The 19,163-nt window shown below is 35.6% G+C and overlaps 1 protein-coding gene and 1 pseudogene across 1 annotated transcript; both read left to right on the top strand.

The window, feature by feature from the left end:
- Positions 1-3,552: 3,552 nt before the first annotated feature.
- On the top strand, positions 3,553-8,174 carry LOC142174646 (receptor-like protein 9DC3; annotated as a pseudogene).
- A 3,481-nt stretch (positions 8,175-11,655) lies between these two features.
- On the top strand, positions 11,656-15,061 carry LOC107759658 (receptor-like protein Cf-9 homolog). Its single transcript, XM_016577648.2, has 2 exons — positions 11,656-14,635; positions 14,854-15,061. Exon 1 carries the CDS (start codon positions 11,930-11,932, stop codon positions 14,600-14,602), a length of 2,673 nt encoding a protein of 890 aa, XP_016433134.2. The 5' UTR covers positions 11,656-11,929; the 3' UTR covers positions 14,603-14,635; positions 14,854-15,061.
- Positions 15,062-19,163: the final 4,102 nt, after the last annotated feature.

Genomic DNA, 19,163 nt, shown 5'->3' on the forward strand with positions numbered 1-19,163 from the left:
CGGATTCAGTCCGACCAACCCGACACTACAAAACAGAGATAACAAAGCCTAAAGAAGTAAAAACGGGGAAAACAGAGCAGTAACTCATGAGACGACTGGCCGGCTCGTCACATCCTCCCCAATTTAAGCAAACGTTTGTCCGCGAACAAATCAAGAAACATACCCGAAGCCTCAAACAAGTGAGGATATCTGCTCCGCATCTCCAGCTCGGTCCACCAGGTAGCCTCCTCCACGGGCCGAGCTCTCCACTGCACTTTCACTGAAGTTATATTCTTTGACCTCAACTTTTGAACCTGATGACCCAAAATAGCTACTGGCTCCACATCGTAGGTCAAATCATCATCCAACTGAACCGTGTTGAAATCCAGAACATGAGACGTATCCCCAATATACTTCCGGAGCATAGAAACATGAAATACCGGATGCACACTCGACAAGTTGTTGGCAAAGAAAGCTCATAAGCCACCTCCCCAATCCTCTGAAGCACCTCAAAAGGCCCAATGAACTGCAGACTCAATTTTCCTTTCTTCCCGAATCTCATAACACCCTTCATGGGCAAAACCTTCAACAAAACCTTTTTACCAACCATGTAGGACACATCCTGAACCTTCCTATCAGCATAGCTCTTTTGCCTCGACTGCACTGTACGAAGCCTCTCCTGAATCACCTTCACCTTCTCTAAAGCATCCTGTACAAAATCAGTCCCCAATATCCTAGCCTCACCGGGCTCGAACCAACTAACTGGAGACCTACACCGCATCCCATACAAAGCCTCATATGGAGCCATCTGAATACTCGACTGGTATCCTTTGTTATAAGCAAACTCTACAAGAGGTAGAAACGGATCCCATGACCCTCCGAAATCGATGACACAAGCACGCAACATGTCCTCCAATATCTGAATAGTACGCTCAGACTGCCCATCCGTCTGAGGATGAAAAGTTGTGCTCAACTCAACCTGAGTACCCAACTTTCGCTGCAGAGACCTCCAAAATTAAGAAGTTAACTGAGTGCCCCTATCTGAAATGATGGAAACTAGGACACCATGCAAACAAACAATCTCTCGGATATAGATCTTTGCCAACCGCTCTAAAGAATAGGTAGTACACACAGGAATGAACTGCACGAACTTGGTCAGGATCCACAATCACCCAAATAGCATCGAACTTTTTCAAAGTCCATGGAAGTCCAACAACAAAGTCCATAGTGATCCTCTCCCACCTCCACTCTAGAATATCTATCCGCTGAAGTAAGCCACCCGATCTCTGATGCTCATATTTCACCTGCTGACAATTGAGACACTGAGCCACAAATCCCACGATATCTTTCTTCATTCTTCTCCACCAATAGTGTTGCCTCAAATCCTGATACATCTTCGCGTCACCCGGATGAATGGAGGCTATGATGATCAGTAAACACCTCACAAGACACACCATACAAGTAATGCCTCTAAATCTTCAACGCGTGAACTATGGCAGCCAACTCCAAATCATGAACGTGGTAGTTCTTCTTATGGGGCTTCAACTGACGAGAAGCATAAGCAATAACTCTACCCCCTGCATCAATACACAACCAATACCAACTCTCAAAGTATCACAATACACGGTATATGAACCTGAAGCTGATGGCAAAACCAACACTGGAGTCGTGGTTAATGCTGTTGTCACGCCCCAAAACCGAGGGGCACGGCCGGCACTCAACCGAGCAAGCCCGACGGAGCAAGCCTAATAGGTTTAATTCTACCCAAAAATTAATTTTATGAATAACAAGGAGATGAACTCCATAAATCCTACTTTATGAGCATTACATTGACAATTTTTATCTTTGTCTTTCATTAACAGTTCAACCATACTATCAAAATTATTACAATTAATAGATACGAAGGAAACATTGTGCCAAATAACAACATATCTAGTTCAAATTTTCAATACCCGACACCACCCACAACCTGTCTACAGAGCCTTTAAACACAACTGAAGAGTAATATAGAAATGCCGGCAATAAGGCTCCGGCTGTACCTCAAAAGTGGGAGTCTACAACAAAAGGTATATAACATAACCCCTTGAAGGAAGAAGGGGCTCACCAAGACCTTAAGAGGAGGACACTCCGCTACGCGCGATCGACACTGTCCACTACGGAGCCACCTACATTCATTTAAAAATATAGCGCCCTGGCAAAAGGGACGTTAGTACCATGTAATAGTACTAGTATGTATAACTGAACACCATCTAATTTGAAAGAACTTTCATACAAGAATAAGGAAATCACAAGTATAACTCAAACACTTCAAATGGTCACAACATTATCAAATAAAAGAATCATACCATTTTCCCATAGCTTTTAGTTTTGGGGCATTTCATACTATTCATCATTGTCCACAATATCACTGCTATCTTGAGCGGAGTTCGATCACGACCCGATCGACTAGGTTTCCTCATTTGAGACATACACTTCAATCACAAATACAATACCACCATGTGTGCGACATGGCGTCCGATCTCGGCCCGATCGGCTATGCCACCCAACTAAGGCGTTTCCCTTTTTCCATCAATCATCTCATTTCAATCTTTCTTTCACATATATCATTTCATAGGCACTTGGGGCCACAACTATCACGTCATATAGTTGGCACTAGGTCACATCTCACATCATTCCCAATTTCAATGTTAGATTTGTAATTTAGGTTAATATGTGCACACAAGAGAAAATAAAATTGTAAGCATAGATGAGACTTCACATAGATGGCACAACATATGCAACTTCAATCTTAATTTAAGGTATAGGCATTTCAATACATGATTCATATTCATTGCACCTTTTCAAGTTATTAGGAATATCACTTCAACCACATTGAGACACATCTTTCACGCCTATAAGGTTGAAACTCCAATTCATATGAAACAACAATCAATATAACAATCCAACCTTAATCTTACCGCATTTACACAAACACCAATGCAGCTCAATTTCTAAAAGATGGGGTTTTAGTCATACATATCTCGAAGAGCTTTTCCTTAAGTTACTACAACATTACGGAAATTCTAGAAATTCCAATCAACTTTGAGACATAACAAAACTGAACACAAATTAGGAAGGTATTCAAGGTTTCAGCTCATTTGAGCATTTTATCAAATACTAGTTGAGCATCTTGATTTCAAATCTCTTTTACAAGGTTTCTTTCATTCCCCAACCCAATCTTTACTTATTTATGTTCAACAATCTTCCCACAAACCTAATTTGTACATGCATGTATACATAATACTACACCCAAAGCTCAAAAAGAGATTGGGAAGTTAACACAACTGGAACATCTCAGTTTAATTTTTTTTAACAACAATATCAATGGTGTTATTCCCTATCAAATAAGCAATGTTCAGAATATGCCTATGTTTGACATATCTGAGCACTGTCGCCAGATTTTTCCAAGTTGTCCAAGTTAAAAGAACTTCAGCTTGGTAGCAACATGCTTTCTAGCTTAATTCCTGATGAAATTGGTTCGATCACCAGTCTTGAATTTTTTGTACTTTTCAACAATTCATTTCAAGGAAAGATTCCGTTTTTAATAGGAAGACTCAGAAATTTTCAACAGTTGGATCTTCGAAAGAATCGTTTGAATACAACCATTCCTTCTGAGCTTGGCCTCATGTGTACTAACCTCACCGTCTTGGGTTTGTCAGAGAATGAATTGGAAGGACCATTGTCTCATTTTGCATGACAATAAGCTATTGGGGAAACTCCCACGATCTTTGGCCAATTGCAAAGAGTTGCAAGTTCTTGATTTAGGAGATAATCACCTTAACGACACATTCAAATGTGGTTGGGAACTCTGCCAAAGCTGCAAGATTTAAGCTTGCGATCGAATAAATTGTATGGATCCATTAGAACTTCAAGGGATGAAAACATGTTCCTTGAGCTTCGAATATAAGATGTATCTTACAATGCCTTCACAGGAAGCATACCAACGAGTCTGTTTCAACAATTGAAAGCCATGAGAGTAATTAATCAAACATTGAAGGCACCCACATACCTTGGAGGTAAGTACTGCCAAGATTCTGTAACAATTGCAACCAAGGGGCTGGAGCTTAAATTTGTTAGAATATTAACAGTTTACACCACTATTGGTCTTTCAAAAGGGAAAATTTGTAACGACCCGATCGGTCGTTTTGAGCTCCGGCGCATCATTCAGCAGTTTGAGGCCATGAGCAGCTTCATCTCAGGTATATTGACTTGAGTGTATGGTCAGAATTAAAATTCAGGAAGTTTGGAGTCAAATCTAAATGGAAATTCTCATTTTGAAAGCTTAAAATTGAAGAAATGAACTAGGATTGGAATTTTGAGTAAAAGACCTCGGAATTGGGATCCGAAGGTTCCAGCAGGTTCGTATGATAATTTCGTACTTGGGCGTATGCCCGGATCGGGTTTTGGATAACCCAGGAGCGTTTTGGCGCCTACTATGGAAGATAGCATTTTAGAAGAAATTGCATCAGTTTGGCTTAAAATGCATTTCAGTGTTATTGATGTCCGTTTGGAATTCCGAGACTGGGAGTAGCTCCGTATGGTGATTCTGGATTTGGGAGCGCGATCGGAAGTGAATTCGGAGGTCCGTAGGTCATTTTGGAGTCGTTTGGCTAAATATAGAAATTTGAAGGTTTTTGAGAAAATTCGACCGGAAGTGGAAATTTTGATATCGGGGTCGGAATGCGATTCCAAAAGTTGGGGCAAGTCCGTAATGTCGAATGTGACTTGTGTGCAAAATTTGAAGTCATTCCTGAATGATTTTGGTAAGGTTTGAGACACTTAGTCTCTTTTTAGGAAGCTTAAGTTGGAAAAGTCAACCGGATATTGACTTATGTGTTAGAGCGCTCGAAATGCGAATTTTATGGTTCAGATAGCTTTGTTAGGTGATTTGGGACTTAGGAGTGTGTCCGGAATATTTTTGTGATGACCGGTGTAGAATTAAGCTTGAATCGGCAAAGTTAGTATTTTGGCGAATTCCGGTTGATAGGTAAGATTTTGATCCGAGGCTCGGAATGGAATTCCGAGAGTTGTTGTAGCTTCGTTATGTCATTTTGGACTTGTCTGCAAAATTTGAGATCATTCGGACTAGTTTGACGTGTTTCGACATCGGATATGAAAATTTGAAGTTTCAAAGTTCATAGGCTTGAATCCGTGGTGAATTTGGTATTTTTGCGTTGTTTTTGGTGATTCGAAGGAACAACTAAGTTTGTGTCATATTATGGGACTTGTTAGTATACTTTGTTGGGATCCCATGAGGCTTGGACAAATTTTGGAAGAGTTTTTGGAAGATTTTTGCCGTTTTGAGCATAAATGTAATGATCTAAAGGTTCATTTTTAGTTCTAGAGACCCAAATTTGATTCCGAGACTTCCAGAATTTTGATAATGAATTATAGGACTGCTCTGGAAATTTTGGTCTAATTTCATCAAGTCGGGATTAGGTTTTTGACACGAAACATGAGTAATTGTTTAACGAGCGAAATGGATATCGCACTGGGCAAATGACTTCCAAATTGAGTTTCGATTGAAGGGTTGTGTTCGTATTATTATTTGTGACTCATAGGAACATGAATCGTCTAATTCTGAGTTCGTATGATGGAGTTAGAGCCATTTTAGTAAAAAATAGTTGTGCTGCAATTTAAATTGGCTGCTGGTGCATTTTTTTAGCAGCAGTGAACAGTAACCCGCGCGTGAACAGTACCGCGCGGGTGAACAGTAATTGCAAAAAATCTGGGCAATGAGTTTATATCCGATTTTGGGTCATTTTTCCACCATTTTCAGTCATTTTAAGAGCTTTTGGACGGGGATTGAAGGGAGTTTCAACCGAGATCGATTGGAGGTAAGTTTTATGAGTTAAATACATGATTTTATTGAAGAATCATCCTTGAAATCCATGAAAACATAGCCAAATTATAAGAAATTAGGGTTTGAGATTGAAATTCTAAAATCAAGATTTGAGGGGCCATTTGAACTCCGATTTTGGTAAATTTTATCTGTACGGACTCGTGGCGAGACGAGGAATCCGGTGATGTGACTTTTATAATTTTTCGAGAAGTGGGCCCGGGGCTCGGGTTTTGCAAATTTCGTGATTTTCGATATTTTTCGAGTCTTTTCGATTGGGTTATATTCCCGTAGCCTATTGTAACATATTCGTTGTGGTTTTGACTAGATTCGACGCGCGAAGAGGTCAATTCAAGAGGAAAGGGCATTGCGGACTAGTCTACGGCTGGTTAGAGGTGAGTAATAGATGTAAATGTTGTTCTGAGGGTTTGAAACCCCGGACTTTCACATCGTAGCGCTATATTGAGGCGTGACACGCACTCCATGGCGAGTGCGGGGTAGGATACTATTGGGGATTGTGACTTGGTCCATCCCGTGTGATGTTTATACTATACTGGTGATTGATACACATACTTCATTGATATTACTAGGCTTGATGTCATGTTTGGGGCCTTGTGCCGATTTGTAAAATTCTTCAAGGATTGATATTACTGCTTAGCATGATTTGCATATCATTTAATTTCAGTCCAAGGTTTTAAATGCTGTTTTGCAAACTCAGCCATAATTCTAAGTGTTGAAAACTTAAATGATATTTTTAAATGTATTCCGGGCTGGGAACTTCTGTTTTGTAAATGCCCAAGGGGCTTATTATATTATTTTCTGGACTGATTATAAAGTGACTTGAAACAGTGGTAACAATAACACTGTGTGATATACTTGAAACAGTGGTAACAATGACACTGTGTGATATACTTGAAACAGTGGTAACAATGACACTGTGTGATATACTTGAAATAGTGGTAACAATGACACTAGATGATATACTTGAACAGTGGTAACAATGGCACTGTATGATATAAATTGGTCAGGTAACAATGGCTGACCGGTCAGGTAACAATGACTGACCAAGATATTGCGCTTGGGCTGTAGGAGCCCCTCCGGAGTCTGTACACACCCCCAGTGAGCGCCGTCGACGATAAATAAATATGGATGGCTCGGGCTGCACGCCGCAGTGGGTACTGGAATGTACCATCATATGCATTGCATTGCATTCATGTATTTCTATTTATACTGTTGTTTAGCTGCTCAGTTCCATATGTTGCTGTATATTTGGATTTTAGCTTACTTTGTGTATTTACTGAATTTTCTTATCTTCGGACTGTAGTTACTTTTATTACTCACTGGGTCGGAGTACTCACTTTACTCCCTGCACCTTGTGTGCATATCCAGGGCAGTCTCAGGCTCAGTAGATCCAGCTTCTGGGAGTATCGAGGTAGCTGCACGGCGTTCGCAACCATTGATCTTCTCCCTCCTATCCTATCTCTTTATTTCCGCATTATCTGACTTTGGATATACCATGTATTAGGATGATATTCTGTATTCTAAAGGCTCAGATTCGTGACACCGGGTCCTAGTGAGATTATATTGTGTATTTTGTTAAATTCTTCAGTACTTTAATCTTGCTTAATTGATATTTCTTTCCGCTATTTTTGATAAATTGGGTTAAGTGTTGAATAATGGTCGGGCTTGCCTAGTAGTGTGTTGGGCGCCATCACGACCGGTATTTGGGTCGTGACAAAATTCCAAGTATTATGGGAGATCTCATTGCATTTCGTGTGTTAAACTTGTCTCATAATGGATTGCAAGATCATATACCGAAATCACTAGAAAATTTATGTGTAGTTGAATCATTGGACCTTTCATATAACCAACTTTCAGGAGAGATGCTACAAAAACTTGCTTCTCTTACATCTCTTACATTCTTAAATCTCTCTCACAATCATCTCCAAGAATGTATTCCTCGAGGACCTCAATTTCATACCTTTGAAAATAGCTCATATGAAGGTAATGATGGATTACGTGGATTCCCTGTTTCGGAAGGTTGTGGAAGTAGCAGGATGCCCGAGACAAACAACACAACATGTGTTTTGGATAAAGAAAGCAATTCTACATTTCTAAGTTAATTTAGGAAAGCGATTCTTATGGGATACGCGAGTGGACTAATTATTGGATTATCCATAGCTATTTCATGATTTCTGCTCGAAATCCCAATTGGATTTCTTGGATTATTGAAGAAATAGAACACAAAATCACCGTGAGAAGACAAAAGAATCAGCGAGGCCAAAGGCATTACAGAAGAAGAATTAATGGCGTCTAGACAAGTTCCAGTCGTCTAATATGTAATTTCAGATATATATTAATATTAAGCTCTATGTCTGATTCTTTTCTTAGTTTATATTAACTGATATTCCAGGAGATCACAAGTTCGAGCCGTGGAAACAACATCTTGTAGAAATGTTGGGTAAGACTGCATACAATAAACCCTTATGGTTCGTTTCTTCTCCGGACACCGTGCATAGCGGGAGCTTAGTGCACTGGGCTGCCCCTTTTTATATTAACTGGTGTTGTATGTCTTCATTTGAATATTTCTTGCTTTATTAGCTTGCTAGGTGTATCTTTATTAACTAGTGTCAGTACCCGCGCGATGCACGGTTGATTTGACAGAATATTAATCTTATAGAATTATGAACTAATATATTTTTATTTTAATAAATATTAGTTTTTATTTTCTTATTTGATGTAGTATGCAGAAATATAACAAATCTATACAAAATCGAAGGATACACATCATATAGTAATCAAATAAATTATTGTCCCTTATTTTATTTTTTTTATAAAAATTAGCAAGTATTTAGTATTATCTATTTACTAATGTAATTTTTATAGTCTTGTCAATTGACTTAATATTTTGATACTACTTCACTTGTTATATATATTTTCTTACTCTAGAAATATTTTTATTCTTAAAACGTATGTTATACCGTTCAAAATTCTCCAATTATCTAAATTTATCAATAATATTTTTGAGAGTTATTTATTTATCTTTTATTTTTTTAATTAATTCAAAATATAACTATCATAAAATTATCCTTATCCCTCTCTTTTCGTCATTTTTTTCTACTATAATATTTGATTAATTTTCTCAATTTGTAAGTTACTGATAATTTAAATAATGTCATATTTTTTTACTAAATTAAAATATTAAATTCATCAAAACTATAAAGAGATAAGCCTTTTATTATTTGTATAAAAAAACTACCAGTATTTTTAAGAATTATTAATTTATTTATATATAATATGCTTATCTTATGTATAGATATAGATTTGAATGGACAGTTTTTTATAATTTATGTTTTTTATTATTAAATATTTTATTTTATTATTTTATAGATATTTAAATTCAAAAATAATAATCAATTACGAAATAACTAATTATTTTATAGACATTTATATTCTAATATGTAATTTCAGATATATATTAATATTAAGCTCTATGCCTGATTCTTTTCTTAGTTTATATTAACTGATATTCCAGGAGGCCACGGGTTCAAGCCGTGGAAACAACATCTTGTAGAAATGTTGGGTAAGACTGCATACAATAGACCCTTATGGTTCGTTTCTTCCTCGGACACCGTGCATAACGGGAGCTTAATGAATCAGGCTGCCCCTTTTTATATTAACTGGTGTTGTATGTCTTCATTTGAATATTTCTTGCTTTACTAGCTTGCTAGGTGTATCTTTATTAATTAATGAGAATTGTGATTATATATTCTGTATCTGGCTCTTTCATTTTAACTTGTATGAATTAAATGTAGGCAAGAATGTGTCCAGTTAAAATACCAGGAGAATGGGAAAAGACTTTGTATTATAGATGTTTACAACAGCTAATGCCACAAGGAACATGAAAATTAATAGATGCTTTTGAATAATTTTTTTTTGTGCCGTAAATGTTGCTGTCATTTTTTCTTTTTCTTTTGTTTTTAAATAGAAAAAAGAGAATAGATTATATTCCTTAGTTAACATATGATTACATATATTGCTTAAAGGTGCAATTTTCGTATTAAGTTATTTTATAAAAGGTGTAATATTTCCTACAGTGAATTGTTTTCTATTTTCTTTCAACAAAAAACAAAGAAATATTTTTATTTTAACAACACTCCGAAATAATTATATGGCATAAAGAAAAAACAAATACCGGAAAATAACAGAAAGAGGTCACTCTAATCATTGTTGTGCTTATGAGCTTATCTTTTCTACTATTTGAGTTGCTATTGCATTTGTATTTATTTAGCAGACTTTTATGACTTTTAGCCCTTAATTAACTGCATAAAATAAACTTACTAAACATGTCTAACATCAAAGTGAGTATTATATTTTTGTAGCTAACATTTAACATTTCCATGGAGAGACTAGTGCATTGACTTACTATATATCACTCATTTGGAATTGTCCCTTCTTTTCATTCTTCACTAAGGATGTGTTTGGTATGAAGAAAAATATTTTCCGTAGAAAACGTTTTTCAAGAAAATGTTTTATTGGAAAACAAGTAGTAATCTTGTTTATTTTCAGGTGTTTGGTGTGCTAATTAAGGAAAATGACTTCTCAAGAGTATTCATAAATAATATAGATATAATAAACATGCTTTCAAACCAACAACCTTCCGGACTCACAAATTTCATAAACTTTCAACCGCTAAACTTTTAAAACCGCGGAATTTTGAACCCGTAAACTTTATAATTTCGAAACCCGTAAACTTCCAAACACATAAACCTCCGAACTCATAATTTTGGAACTTGTAAAATATTGAACATTTAAACCGATAAATAAAAAATTAAAAAAAATATTTAAAAAATATTTTTTCGGGGGGAGGGGGGTGATAGTAAAACGACAAAAAAACAGAAATTTAAATTTAAAAAAAAAAGTAAATTTTTTTGTCTGCGGGAGGGAGTAGGTGGTGCAGAAAAACGAAAAAACAGAAATTTAAAATTGCAAGAAATAAAAAATTAAGGTAAAAAAATATTTTTTTTTTGCGGGAGTGGGGTGGGGGTGGGGGTGGGGGTAGGTGTGGGATGGAGGGGTAGTAGGATGGGTGGTAAGGGAAAAACTGAAATTTAAAAAAAAAAAAAAAAAAGAGAAACCTTTTTTGGAGAGGGAGTGGGGTGGGTTGGTGGGGGTGAGGAAGGTTGAGAAGGAGTTTTTGAAAATGTTTTCTCTTCTCTTGATAAGGAAAATATTTTCCTTCAATTGGAGGAAAATGAGTTCATAAGAAATATATTTTCCAAAATATTTTAGTCAACCAAACATGAGAAAATTGAAAATATTTTCCGAAAAATGTTTTCCTTCGTACCAAACACACACTAAAGATGCTATAAATGTGATGTACAAATATGAAGGAACAAGTAGCCCCTAGTCCATACTTGTGCATTGACTTGGAGCTATATATGGTCTGTTCAACAATTACTAATGACTAAAATCAAAGTGAAACATCAACTCGAAAATATTTGTCCCTTGTAGCTTTCGTTTGAAATTTCCATGGAAAGACTTGTGCACTGACTTGACTAAATATTGGGTTATTTATTTCTTATTTTAGTGATTAGATCAATATTGTTACCCTAATGGCGAAGTTAAAAAATTCAAGAATTTCACTTTTTCTTAACATTAAACCAATTACGTATTTGTCTATTTGAAAAAAAAAAAAGAAAAAAAAAAAACAGGCCGCAGATATGATTCTTGTGAGTTGAGCTTCAACTAAGTTCTATTCATACTATATAGCTTCAAGTTAGTTCTATTAATTATACACCCCAGAATTAAGGATAGGCCTTTTTGTCCTCATTATATTTGGTAGGAAAAAATGCTCCTTATCTTAATATCCATCAAACAGTAGCAGTTGTGCTCTTTGTCTTTGTCTGTCAAGAACTTGCTTTTTCTTCATCCACATTACCTCAATTGTGCAATAAAGATCAAAGTATTTCCCTTCTAAAATTCAAGCAGACGCTTATTGTAGATCCCTCTGCTTCTGATTTGTGTGGTTACTATGGTAAGAAATCTTATGTGAAAACGAGTACATGGAATATGAGCAGAGATTGCTGCTTATGGGATGGCGTGATATGCGATGAGTTTACTGGTCATGTTATTGAGCTCGATCTCAGTTGCAGCCAGCTTAAAGGGATTATTGATTCTAACAGCAGCCTATTCCAGCTCTCTTATCTCCAAAGGTTTAACCTTTCTTTTAATTCCTTCCGGTCTTCGGAAATCTCACCTCTATTTGGCAGATTTTCGCACTTGACGCATCTCGATCTTTCTTACTCACATTTCACAGGTCAAATTCCTTCTGAAATCTCTCATCTTTCCAAGTTACAGTTTCTTTATTTATCAAGTAATACCATGCTCAGTCTTGGACCTCACAATTTCAAATTGCTTCTTCAAAATTTGACCCAATTAAGAGAGCTTGATCTTACTACAGTAAATATATCTTCCACCATTCCTCTAAACATCTCTTCTCATATAACAACTCTGATGCTTGCGGGGACAGGATTGCATGGGGCATTACCTGAGAGTATTTTTCACTTGCCAAACTTGGAAATTCTCGATTTAAGAATCAATTTTCAGCTCAGTGGTTATTTTCCAAAGACCAAATGGAACAACACTGCATCTCTCAGGGAGTTATATCTCTCTGCAGTGAATTTTTCTGGTGATTTTCTGCCCGAATCTCTTGGCTATCTAACTTCATTGCAGAGACTGAAACTTGAGTTTTGCAATCTCTCGGGGCCGGTTCCGGAATCTCTTTGGAATCTCACCCGTATAGTGTTTTTGGATCTTCACGGTAACAATCTTGAGGGACCAATTCCTCTGTTTATAAGTGGAATGCAGAATCTGGAGATACTCTCGCTATCAAATAACTCCCTGAATGGAGCAATACCGTCATGGGTATTCTCCCTTCCATTACTACGTGAAATGTACTTGAAGGATAACCATTTTTCTGGTCAACTTGAGGATTTCAAGTCCAATACACTAGTCAAGATTGCATTAGGAGGCAATCAGCTGCAAGGTCATCTTCCCAAGTCAATTCAAAACCTTGTGAATCTAACACTACTTCATCTTTCATCTAACAATTTTAGTGGCATTGTAGACATCAGCTTCTTTTCAAACCTCAAACAACTTATCGATCTGGATCTTTCATATAATAGTATTTCGCTGACCAATGACAACAATGTCAAGTCTACCTTGCCCGAATCTCTTACACACTTATCCTTGTCCGATTATGAAGTAAACGAATTGGACTTTTTGAGATCAGCAAAGAATCTTCGTTTCTTGGATCTTTCAAATAACAAGATTCAAGGAATAATTCCTGATTGGGCATGGTCTAATTGGATGTACTCACTGAATTCTCTTAATTTATCCCACAACATGTTGACAAGTTTTGACCACATTTATCTTCTTCCTCTATATGCTATTGATTTACGATCTAATTTTCTTCAAGGATCGCTACCTATTCCACCGCCCTGTGTAGGATTATTCTTCATATCAAATAATAGTCTCGATGGGGAGATCCCTTCTTTCTTTTGCAATTTGACATCATTAATAGTTCTTGATTTGGCAAGAAACAATCTGAAGGGAGCAATTCCACAATGTTTGGGTAACATGAGCGATCGACTCGAGGTTTTGGATATGCAACACAATAGTCTTTCTGGGAATCTCCAAATAACTTTTAGAGTTGGAAGTGGACTGAAAAGCTTCAACTTGCATGGCAATAAGGTAGAGGGAAAAATCCCAAAATCTTTAGCCAATTGCAAAGAATTGGAAGTTCTTGATTTGGGAAACAATCACCTCAATGACACATTCCCTATGTGGCTGGGAACACTTTCGAAGTTACAAGTTTTAAGCTTGAGATCCAATAAATTGCATGGACCCATCAGAGCTTCAAGGACTAAAAACTTGTTTCCTCATCTTCAGATATTGGATCTCTCTTGCAATGCATTTATAGCAGAGCTGCCAACAAGTCTCTTTCACCATTTGAAAGCCATGAGGAGAATTGATCAAACAATAAAGGTACCGAGTGAAGATAGATATTATGAAGACTCGGTAACTGTGGTAACAAAGGGACTGGAGCTTGAAGTTGTGAGAATCTTGTCTTTGTACACCACTATGGATCTTTCAAATAACAAATTTGAAGGACATATTCCAAGTGTTTTGGGAGATCTCATTTCGCTTCGGGTGTTGAATTTGTCTCATAATGGATTGGAAGGTGATATACCACCATCACTTGGAAATTTATCTCTAGTGGAAACATTGGACCTCAAATATAACCAGCTTTCGGGAGAGATACCAAAACAACTTGCTTCTCTTACATATCTTGCATTCTTAAATCTCTCCCACAATCATCTCCAAGGATGCATTCCTCAAGGACGTCAATTCCACACCTTTGAGAATAACTCATATGAAGGTAATGATGGATTACGTGGATTTCCAATTTCGGAAGGTTGTGGAAGTAGCAGGATGCCCGAGACAAATAACGCAACACGCGTGTTGGATGAAGAAAGCACTTCTGAATTTCTCAATGATTTTTGGAAAGGTGCTCTTATGGGATACGCGAGTGGACTAATTATTGGATTATCCATAGCATATTTCATGCTTTCAGCTCGAAATCCCAATTGGCTTTCTTGGATTGTTGAAGAACTAGAACACAAAATCATCATGAAAAGGCGAAAGAAGCAGCGAGCCCATCAAAGGTACTACAGAAGATGAAATTATTTGCTTGTAGAGGAGTTAAAAATTCAGGTATTGAAGTTAAATTCAACATTGATCGTTTGTTTATTGCAACTATCAAAATCTTAGTTTTCATAATTTTCTTATATCAGCAATTGACCGAATGCTCTATAATGCATGTATTTTTCTTTCCAAAAAATATTTTAAAACCAAATTATTTGATTAGTTGAAGTGATCCAATAATATGGTTAACGGCTGGTTTAACAAGTGCTTCAAATTCGAACATGCAGGTGGTTAATTGGAATGTTCATCGGCGATGCAACATCAGATGCAGCATATCTTATGATGCTGGATTTGATTTTTAGTTTCTATGTAAGTTTTTTTTTCCTTCTTCCTTTAAGAGTAGGAATTGACGTGGAAAATGTAATATTATGAATTTTGATGATATTAAGTTATGTAAATCTTCTCATCAATACCTTATACAATTTTGACATACCAGAACAACTTGCTTCTCTTTCATCTCTTTAATTTTTAAGCCTCTCCCGCAATCATCTTGAATGAAGGATATGTATCCCTAGAGGACGTCAATTTGCTACATTTAAGAGCAATTCATATGAAGGCAATGATGAATTACGTGAATTCCCTATTTCAGAAGGTTGTCGAAGTAAATGGATACCAGAGACAAACAACAAATTAAAACATGTGTACTGGATCAAGAAAGCAATTCGACATTTCTAATTGAATTCAGTTGGAAAGTGTGGTTCTTATGGGATATGGGAGTGGACTAATTATTGGATTCTCCATAGAATATTTCATGCTTTCAGCTCAAAATCCAATTTGGCTTCACGGGCGAAGCTAGAAGCTAGGGTACGAGTTCAGTCGAATCCAGTAGTTTTTACTCAAAAAGTATATTTATGTTAAAACATTTATTGAATATATATAAATATTAAATTTAGACTCAATTATTAATACTTAAAAACTTTGTTTTACAAAAACCCATAAAGTTAAAATCTCCCCACTTACCCTTTGATTGGCTTTCTTGGATCGTTGATGAACTAGAATACATAATCATTTTGAGAAGGCAAAAGAAGCAGCGAACTCAGAAAAAGTACCCAGCAACTTAACATGAATCTTTCCTCCCAAACTAATTTTTATTGCTAAAGCTTGTTGATTAATATTAGCATGCTAGCAAATATAGTAGTTTTATAAAATATCAATTTGTTTAGTAATAATTCTGCTTTATGCCGTGCAAATAATGAAAAATATTTATACATTGATTGGAGCAAGTAAATTACAGCAATAGTAGTAGTAAACTAGTAGTAGTATAAATAAATTTATAAAAGATATGACTTACACTCATAAAGAAAAAAGCTTTTTTCATTTGGTGTAAAACTATTTACTAAATTATTTAAAAATTTACGACAAGCATTAGAAAAGAATTTACAAAGTAATTTTACGTTATGCAAAGCAAAGACACACCATTAGAGCTGTCAAAACAGGTCAGTCCAGCCCAACCCAGCCTAGCCCAAGCCTCGTGGGCTTTTAAAATTTGATGGGTTACGACAGGCCGGCCCGCCATATGAATGAGCCTTAAAATGGCCAGCCCAACCTATCCCTAAGAAGACTGCGGGCTAGGGCGGGCTAGCCTTTCAATTTTTTTTTAGAAAAAAGAATTTCTTTAAATCCTTAAATATTTTTCGTGACATAGTCGATTAATCATGTAAATAACTTTTTTTTGCGTATAGCATACAAAAAGCTTTATATTTGAGAGGAATCTCGTAATTGAAATGCAAATTCTCTATATCTCTAACTATTCTTTTTTAAAGTTACATGAATATTTTCTTAATACTTTTCTTTCATTTTCCTCAGATTCAGGGATTGCTTCAATAAGTTTATATGCTGAGTTTTATTTAATTCAGGATTAACATCATTTGCTGATTTCATCATTATAGTCCATGAAATTTTTAAAATTTCTGAAATTTGCTAGTAGTCAATTTTTTTGTGTGTACATTTAAAATCGTTCTTTTTATGCACTGAACAATAATTTAAATATTAATAATATATTAAAGTAATCCAAACTATTCATTGGCCACTTAAAGTAATATTTTCTTTTGAAAAAAGATTATTATTGGCCGACTAAAACTTTTCGTGTTCATTATTAATTAAGCAAAATAAAAACTAATTTTGTCATATTACATGCATGTCAAAAATATAAATTTTAGTTGATATGGAAGGTAAATGAGCAACCTAGGGTTGAAGAATGAGGATTATAGTTAATAATTTTTTAGTTTTTATTTTTTTAAATATTAGATATTTAATAGTTAATTAGTTTTTGGCCCACGGGATGGCCCAAGCCCAGCCGTCAAGCCTCAAGGGCTAGCGGGCTGACTTGGATCGGGCTTATAAGCTTCAGTTTTAAATGGGCTAAAAAAATCCTAGCCCAACCCTACCCAAGAAGCGGGCTGGATTGGGATAGCCTCACAGGCCAAGCCCATTTTAACGACTCTACACACTGTTATGAAATTTATCATAGATATCATATTTTGTTGCTTTGAAGTTATTCCTCTTTCTTTCTATAATAACATGGATAATTTACAGTTCTAAATTTAACACAAAAGAAAGAAAGAGAAAAGGAGCTAAACAGAGCAGGGCGGGGCAGGGCTAAGTAGGGTGGGGCAAGGCAGGTTGAAAAAGAGAAAAACTATTAAATGGGGTGGGGTGGGGCAGGGCGGGTTGAATTTGTTGCAGGGCAATGCTTCATCCGCCCCGCCCTGCCCTGGTCTATTGCCATCTCTAATCTTTAGTTTATCGCAACTATTAATTAGTATCTTGATTTTCACATTTTTTACTACGTCAGCAACTAATCAAACGCTCTACAATGCATATCTTTTCTTTCCAAATATTATTTTTAGTTGCTAGGTCAAGCGACTAGATTTATTACTTAGGCCACAAACAATATGATTAAAACAAATTATATCAACCCTTTGATACGATAATGTTGTGGAAATAAAGTAAAAGTAGATCACAAATTAAGCAACTAAACAAAGAATGATGAAGAATAAGAGAAAGAAATTCTTATTGATTGATCCAAGCCGCTTGACAGATGAGAAGCGATAGTGATGAGTATAGTAATTTGGCTATAGTTTAAGTACAATATACTATTTGAGAGGGGGAAATTTCTAGGATAGATACAAGTACAGTTATTCAATTCTATCTTTATATTTGTTAGGCGACATACATAAATAACGCTTTAAGTTGTTCACGATGATCAATTAGGATTTTGTCCTGATTCTCTTATCATACTTGCATTTTACCTTTTCTTAAAGGAAAGAGACTTTACCATACTTAATTTTACTTTTCCTATAAGAAAAATATAGATCTCTTCCATACTTAACAGATCTCTTTCTTGGGAGAAAACGGTGATGATCTCTATAAATTGAAAATCCCGTCTTCTTACCATGACAATAGTATTCACAATGTAGTATTCTTAGAAGTGGTTGACTCAGTCTTTTATTTTATCAAACTTTTAGATGTCAAGGATAAGAAGAAGTTGAAGTAATTCCTGCGTTCACTTCTATTCTTTATTTTGTATAACGTGTATCTCATCTCTACGTTTCCATTTGTAATATTACTTGCTTTATTATCTTTCACATATTTTCAACTTTGAATATCTCTCTACATAATTTTAAAGGGAAGACAATAGCTCCAAACTATTTAACATCAAAGAATTTGAAGGTCAGGGACTTTTATACGGAGGGAAAGAAAAAGTCGTTTGACAATTTATTTTCTTTAGACAAATACAAAAGAAGACCATTGATTATATCCATTTGAAAGTAATGTTTTCCTACTTATATATGGCTTCTTATGCTTGACTTTTTTTTTTTTTTTTTTTTTAAATAAGGCTCCTTTCCAATGCTCCTCTAATTGGGACTTATGACTTGAGTATTTGGATAATTTTGTACAGAGTATATCACACAATATCTCAATTTCGGATAAGTTGGAATCAGTTATATAAATCTTCATAAATTATATTGAATTAATTTAAATTCGTCTTTCTCCGGTAGGGGTATCAATGGTTCGGTTCAGACGATTATTTTCTAAAATATGTACCATACTAATTTTTCGATTATTTTATTATGTATAACCAAAATTAGACTTTTCGAAACCGTCCCAATCATATCGATTTCTCTTCGGTATCGGTACAGTTCGGATAATTTTGGATATTTTATTTAAATGTCATGTAAAAGTCACTAGTACATGTAGAATGCAATGACATGCGTACTTTTATATGACTTAATAAACTCTCTAGACATTTTTACTGTTTAAAGGCGATGATCAAAGAATATATGAAAGATGATCAAAGTATAGATCCATTAATTATTCTACAGCAGCGTAAAAGAAACTAAACAAAGATAAAGAAAAATAAATCACACGAGTAAAAATATATTAACCAAGCTGGAACTCAAGAGTAAAGTCTATAGAAGATTAAATATTCAAAAGATAAATCTAAATCATACATTTCACGGCCCAAAACTTAGCATGTCGTGATGGCGCCAAACGTGGTACTAGGCAAGCCGACACCTCAAAATATTTCCAACAC

This window comes from Nicotiana tabacum, chromosome 20, assembly GCF_000715075.1.
Source record: "Nicotiana tabacum cultivar K326 chromosome 20, ASM71507v2, whole genome shotgun sequence".
Classification (NCBI taxonomy): Eukaryota; Viridiplantae; Streptophyta; class Magnoliopsida; order Solanales; family Solanaceae; genus Nicotiana; species Nicotiana tabacum.